Source organism: Callionymus lyra, chromosome 17 (genome assembly GCF_982586985.1).
Source record: "Callionymus lyra chromosome 17, fCalLyr1.hap1.1, whole genome shotgun sequence".
Lineage (NCBI taxonomy): Eukaryota > Metazoa > Chordata > Actinopteri > Syngnathiformes > Callionymidae > Callionymus > Callionymus lyra.
The window spans coordinates 3,004,260-3,011,488 of record NC_141834.1 but is presented as its reverse complement, the minus strand read 5'-3'; the positions used below and the strand labels follow the sequence as shown (position 1 = coordinate 3,011,488).

Sequence of the window (7,229 nt, the reverse complement as noted above, 5' to 3'; positions counted from 1 at the left end):
ATCGTTGCTCTTTCTCTCGTCGTTTCCACGACAGTCTGCCTTCACACCTCAGCGTGGGATCGTCTCCACGCGCCTCGCTTCGTTCACACTTCCACGCGTGTCTGTCGCAGGCTCGTGCAGGCGCGCCTTTTGTTCCTCGTCACGAGCTTTGATGTGTCTGGCGGCCGAGCGTGGGAACACGTGGAGTGGACGGAGAAGAACACGGACCCCTGCAGGGGCCACAGCAGGGGGGCCGCAGCAGCACACGACCGTGTTTACTTCCGGACAAAACTTGATTTAAACTTGTGAGTACTATTTTCCGCCACATTTATCAGATTTAAGAGTCAGTTAGTCCAAGTTAAAGTATGATTTATTAAAAAAACAACAACTTACAATTACAATTGTTTTACACTTTTGGGCCACCGTAATATAGTGCTTCATAATAATAATTTAGATCAAGAATAATTATTTTATTTTTGGGGGCTATTTTCTTTGATGAAATCCAACCAAGAAGTATAGCAGTAAAAACTATGCCGATGTGTGATCACATCATATAATAAAGTCAAATGATGAGTAAGCAAATATAACTCTTTACCAAAAGACGAGAAAAGTATCCTGCTGATGTGTTCATGAGTCAACACTTTATTTAGGGGATACAAGCTTTGTTTACACATCTTGTATGCTGGAAAAAACAATTTCCCGAAGGAAATCCCCAGATGGATCAAAAATCTAATCTAATCTTAATAAATATCTCCTCTTTAAGTCAGTGACAATAGTGGTACGCTATATTAAGGGGGATTTATTTAAGAACTAGGTTTTGTTGGGCACATTCTGTAGTGGGATTAAAAAAAAAATGTGTTGAATTTGTTAGGAACAGCTAATATTTGCTTACGGAAACATCAAATGGCTGATGTAATAGAAAAACGTTATTATGTATGCAAAATGAAAACTTTGTTTTGTTTTAGCTAATTTTAAGTGCTTGTGCTTTCTTTTCCATTGATTGTCTGGGGTCAGGTTCCAGGGGTCACTGAAGCGAAAAGCCCAACAATCCTTTGTCTCCAGATACCAGATCTAACAAGATAATCTCTTCTACAGTGCGTCCTGGGTCTGCCCCACGGCCTCCTCCAAGTTGAACTCTTTAAAGAGGTGTAGACTCCCGGAAACATCCTCACAAAATCAGATGAGAATTAGGGATGTTAGTAAACATTGTTATCGCAATATACCTTTTTACGATACTGTATCCATATTCTGTTTTATTGTATACTGTATTGTATACATTTTTTTAAGGGTTTGTTTTCAAACATTTTATGTGTTACCATAGTTTTTATGGTTTATATTTCAACAATGTGTACACCAAAATAATTATATTTGTACAATTAACATGCTAATATTCATCTTATTTTTGTGGTGCAATTACGCTTCCGGCCAGTCATTCTGTCCTCCACATTTAAATCTAAATTGATATCTTGGGAGATCCTGGACTGAGGACGAGAGGATACAGTCGACTACATCTGCTTTTAAAGCTGATGTTTGGAAATGTTCTGATTTCTAAGCAAATTAAAGCAGTTACGACTTTGTCCATCACCAGAGGAAAGTTCAAATATATTGTTGTTCCTACAGTATCTCAATATATTGTTGCCCCTGTCTCGTGTCTTGAAGGTTGACTCGGTAAAGCAGGCAGTTGGTTGTGAATACAGAGAGTCTTTATTGTAAAAGAGGTAGAGAGAATACAGGTGTTTCACTGTACAGAAAAAGACAGCACTGTTGATACACTCATTCACACGATCCACTCATTCACGTCACAGAGACACCGTTAGAAAACAAAAACAGAGAAACAAATACACAATCTTTGGATTTTTCTCTATTGCCCTCTCATTCACATTCTCTCGTACTGAGCTGTTAAAATGTGAAATATCTCCAAGCACGAACCATAAAAACAGTAATAATAATAATAATGAGGATAGAATAGTGTGCTAAAACGATAACGCAGCCCTGCCCCGACTCTCTGTGCTCCTCCCGATGCGCCTCAGTAACAAAGTGAAAGGAACCCCACGACACCCCCGGATAATAAAACCACACCGGCATGCACACGACACAAACACGCACACATTTCGACGCACACATCCGTGCTCTCGGTTTATCGTACAAATAATGGCCAATGCTGAGTGTGGGGAAAAAAAATTAAAACTCGTCAAACCAAACATACAAAAACAACTGCAGCCAAAGTGGGAAGAGTGATATCATTCTTTCGGTCTTTTGTCTTTCTTGCTGTTGCCGTCATTGCCACCATCAGTCAGAGTTGTCGGAGTTTTCGGAGTGGGGGGAGTGCGGTGAGTTTCTACCCTGCCAGTTTCCGTTTGCCTAAAAGATTATAAATAACAAGAACAAAAGATTTAAGAGGTCATACGAGGACAGAACACATTCTCTGACAAGACACGCGTTCTCTTAAAAGCTAAGAGAAAGCAGAAACTAGAAACTCAACTAGGAACACTTGCACTTCTGATAATGTTTGTACTTGTGAATATTTGACTTCAATTTGAGGGTTTTAGATCAAAGGTTAGTCACGTACCTGCACTCCCATTTGATAGGTGGATTCTCCGTTCATAGGTGGGACACCGAGGAACAGGTCAGCTGACCCAGACAGTGAGAAGGATCCTGATCCTGGAGAAAGACAAGTCAGGTTTGAATCCAACTTGGTAAAAACATCACCCTGCAGCATCATGATCACTACGCTTGAAAGTTATTTGGCACCATCTAGCGGCCATAGTGTAAAACACACTGGCTCGGAAGAGCTCCGGGGCTCATGTTACCTGTAGAGTTTGGCGTGTGTGGAGAATCGTCGCCCTGCCGGGTCCCTAAGGCGGTCTTCATGGCATAGAGGTTTGCCTCTTCTTGAAACTTGCCGATGTTTTTCTTATACCGAATTCTTTTGTTGCCAAACCAGTTGGAGACCTGTATACAAACAACTTTGTCAACGGTTTCACAGCGCCATCAAAATGACGCTCACCTGAGACATCGTGATTCCACAATTTTTGGCGAGTTCCTCTTTGGCTTCTTCACTGGGGTATGGGTTAGAGAGGTGGGAGTAAAAGTACTCGTTGAGGACTTCTGTGGCCTGTTTGCTGAAGTTGCGTCTCTTGCGTCTGAGAGAAGAGAGACTCCACTGAACCCACAACTATTGATAAAACTGACAATCGTCTCATTTTTTCATTGTTTCTTTTTTTATTTGACAGAATAAAATAATTAGAATTGTAACCTGACTCTTCCAGGGTTGTTAAACCACCAGATGCTGGACAGATAACACCTCATAAGAAGTCTTGAATAAAAAAGCTCACCTGGCGTCGAGGAAGCGCGACCTGAGGATCATGACAGCTTCGCAGGTGCTCTGCTTCAGCTGGGTCTGGATGGAGCTGAACTTGCGGTGGATGATGGCCACCATTCGCTCGATCTCACGGGGAGTCACAGGCCGAGTGCGGGACTGCTCTCGAAGCAGGTTCATGACATGGGTGGTGAACTCGGTGCACGCCTGTTAAGAGTTGCAAAAGTATGTTTTTACACAAATGTACATATATTACCGATTGTGATAGACACATTTATTAGTGTGTACAATGCCGTCAGTTGTCACCTGTTGTGACACGGTACCTGCTCATACTTCTCTAGCTCGCTGTGGTAGATACTGCGAATCTGGCTCAACTTGCTTTTGTAGTCTGAGTGTTCCAGCGAGCTGTCAGGTGACATCCCTCCTGAGCTGGTGGCGGCAGAAACGGCGGCGGCGGCTCCGCCACCTTTCTCTGGTCCCGCCACGCCTTCCGCTAACAGCATGTTGTCCAATCGCACCAGCTGAGGGTCCTGAGGTTCCTCTTCCTGGGAGTTCCTCATGGACAAACCTGCCAGTAAATAAGTGTGAGTATGACACACAAGATGAGATATACCTTTGTTCTTCCCACGTTGAGGGAACCGTAAATCGTCACAGCAGTTCAGTATTAATGATACATACACGTTTTAATAATACATACTGTACGCAAGATAAAACGTAATCATAAATAAGAATGAATAACAATGAAAAACAGAGTAAAATAATAATGAATACATTTATTTTTAATATATAAAAGTTTATCTTATCCCTCCTAATAAATAAATAGAATTGTATTACTGTATTTACATACTATCACAGATTATGGATTTCAAAACGTCTAATGCAAACTTATAATACATTCTTGATTATTGCTGAAGATATAGTTGGACCTGTTTAAAACTATAGCTAGAAGAGAAGAAAACGTCTTTATCCAACATGGTATTCCACCTCATTAGGTCTATATTTCCTGTGCTATAAGACCATATACCACAAGAAAACCGTAAGAGTGGTTGAACATGGAGCATAAATCCCCATAATAAGTTAATAAATTATTTTATGCAATAGGAATTAATGGGTGGCAACATATGGTCACATCCTAGAGAAAAAATAGAAAACAAAAACAACTCTGTAAAGCCCTTCACCGCTTTTTCTTACATCAGCCCCTGATAGTAAGTTCTAGAAGTTTATACATTTGAGACAGTACATAATTTATACACAACAAGGGCATCAAACACCAAACTTCATAACAAACATCAACCAGGCATGATGTCCTCATGTGAGAAGTCAACAACAATGACAACACCAGCGCTGCTGTTTCTATAAGCTACAACGTATTGATCGACAAGACATTAAACATTACCAGTCTTCTCTTTGATTTCACACAAGACGCTGAATAAAGCTGGCTTCATCCGGTGACAATTGAGAGCGTGTTTTCTGGAAAAGAAGCGAAGAAAATGACATGTAGCTTAGCACTTAGCATACAACGAACCAAAACAACCGCACAAATCACTACAAAGTGACCACCCTTTTGTGTTTAAAATACAATTACAATTGCTTGTTTTGACAGTTATTATACCAATACTTTGGAGATGTCGACAAATGAAAACATTCCGTAGAATCGTTGTGGCTTTGACATTAGCTTCCTAGCGTTTGCTAACGAGCTAACAAATGCTAACTGATCTTGTTGAATGATTTACCTTATTGTTAAAAAAAACTATAGACGTGTTTTAGTTCATACCTGACAATACATATCAGTAAATAATAAACATGCGATGATTGGGCATAAACTATGAAAACGTGATCGAAGTTGTGGAAACTTTACCACGGCGAGATCAACAAAGCGGCAGAAAAACCAAAACAAATCGACGTTGAAATATAAAAATAATAAAGTGTCACTAACTTCGCCTGAGCCTCGTCCAAACTTTGGTCAGTGATGGTCATGATCTGCTGGAGAATATCTCCAATGTCCCGTCGGTTTTCGTGTCCGTTCTCGGTGGCCTCGAGGCCCGAGTCGCCCCCGTCGGGCCGGCGCTGCGAGGACTGGTTGACCGAGTTGAGCGCCGGCATCCCCGGGTGGCCGCTCAAGCCGAGTCCCCGGCCGTTCGAGGCCCCGTTAGCCGTCAGAGGCTGCTGCTGCTGCAACATGATCAGCGACGACTGCTGCCCTTCTGAGCTCAGTCACACGACACTCTGTGATCCGACACATGTCAGCCAGCAGGGTCCCCTAGTGAGCGGCAGGGAAAGGTACAAGATCGAAAAAGCATTACTTTTATTTACCTGATATGTTGGTAAATATTCAAACATGGTTTCCTTTCATTTACTTTTTGACAGCTTTACTGGTTCCTGGTATTTACTGCCAAATGAAAGTATTTTAGATCAATAACATGAAGACATTATTCTGTTGTTGTTGTAACATTTGTGTATAGCACTTGAAATTATGTCTTGTTTTTCAAACAACTTTTGTGCCTAGGTTCATGTGAAGAAGTCCAGACTTCCCTCTCCCACCTGAAACCTCCTTTAGTTCTGTTGTGACCTCTGAGGAAGTAAGGTAAGGTAAGGTAAGGTAGAACTTTATTGAAATTGTTTTTTTTTTCCAATAGCCACAGCAAATACAGCAATTTTTCATAAAAAATAAATCAAAATAAAATAAGAACAAGAACAAAGATAAATAAAGAGAAAGAACAAGAAGATACAATCTAATTATAAAGAACATAGATCAAATAAAAATGAAAAAGAGAAAGGATGCAAAGACTAATATAGAACTGAACATACAGATACTTTCACTCCACTCCTGCCCCCGAACTCAGAATTGTACAATTTAATAGCCCGAAGAAGTACACAGCAGAGTCATCCACAACAAATCTTATGTATATATTTTATATGTACAACTATAAACCCAGTTATTTGAATCATCTTAAACAGCTTTAATTATGTATTGACATTATACACAGATTGTTTTTCTTCCTCTGTAAGTGACCTTTTAGGAATCAAACATTTTGTTCACTCAGAAGATAGAAAAGGAATGAAAACAGAAAGAAATAATTTACAAAAATATGAAAAAAACTAAAAAACAATGCAAAAACAGTCTTTATGGCCGCTGCAAACCACACAGTGATGGAGGAGGATAAACAGACTTTATAACTGTGTACTGAGTAGAAATGGAGCAAACAACACAGATGTCAAGGCCACGAGTCATTGAGTTCAATGGTGTAAGGTTGCTTTAGTACCGGTCTGAAGTTCAAGTAGACTTTACACTTCTCCTTAATATCTACTTTTTTTTTTTAATATGTACAGTTTTATTGTCATACTTTCTTTTCCCATGCCTGTCTTTCTTTCCCTACAGTTCCTATCAGCTACAACTTAATGTTTATTTGAAGAGAAAGTTAATTTTTATAGGAGTTATTTACTTATTTAGTTTTATAATGGATTTTATTTTACTTTAAGGTATTAGACATGTTTTCCTGCTAATTATATGCAGCAGTTTAAAGTGAATGAATCTCTCCCTATTGTTTATCACCTTATTGCTTTTATATTATTGTATATTGTCTGTCTATTTATTAGTCCTCCTGCTATCTGGGCTAAGGCTATAGCTTGATTGAGTACATTGGTCTGGTTTCTATTTTATGTCTCAATATACATGTCAGTGATTATATTTTTGATTCAGGAGTAATACTACTTACTCATCAACATGCTGCACTGTACCTCCATCCAGATGAGGTTGACCATATTGTCTCCAATTGTTTGAAAGCAAGGCACACATTGCTGGTTGGATGACTCGTTTTATTTCAACATTGATCATACAAGTATTTACTTGGTTTATAAATCATATTCCTCTAATACACTAATTACATTATTGATTCTTCAATAATTACTAATGACAAACAAGACAGGAAAT

At 39.5% G+C, this 7,229-nt stretch overlaps 1 protein-coding gene across 1 annotated transcript; it reads right to left on the bottom strand.

Moving 5' to 3' along the window:
- Nucleotides 1-1,664: 1,664 nt before the first annotated feature.
- Nucleotides 1,665-5,540, bottom strand: pbx2 (pre-B-cell leukemia homeobox 2). The gene is made up of 8 exons (XM_087812339.1): nucleotides 5,235-5,540; nucleotides 4,695-4,768; nucleotides 3,622-3,866; nucleotides 3,315-3,505; nucleotides 2,987-3,122; nucleotides 2,790-2,931; nucleotides 2,549-2,640; nucleotides 1,665-2,340 (listed from the first exon to the last, which is right to left on the bottom strand). The coding sequence occupies exons 1-8, from the start codon at nucleotides 5,477-5,479 to the stop codon at nucleotides 2,269-2,271; spliced, it is 1,197 nt and encodes a 398-aa protein (XP_087668465.1). The 5' UTR covers nucleotides 5,480-5,540; the 3' UTR covers nucleotides 1,665-2,268.
- Nucleotides 5,541-7,229: the final 1,689 nt, after the last annotated feature.

Excerpts from the sequence above, each read along its gene's own strand:
- pbx2 (XM_087812339.1), bottom strand. The coding sequence starts at position 5,479 with ATGTTGCAGCAGCAGCAGCCTCTGACGGCTAACGGGGCCTCGAACGGC. Across the intron at positions 3,506-3,621 it reads AGCTAGAGAAGTATGAGCAG|GCGTGCACCGAGTTCACCAC; the intron begins GTACCGTGTCAC and ends AACTCTTAACAG. Across the intron at positions 3,123-3,314 it reads TCGCGCTTCCTCGACGCCAG|ACGCAAGAGACGCAACTTCA; the intron begins GTGAGCTTTTTT and ends CTCTTCTCTCAG.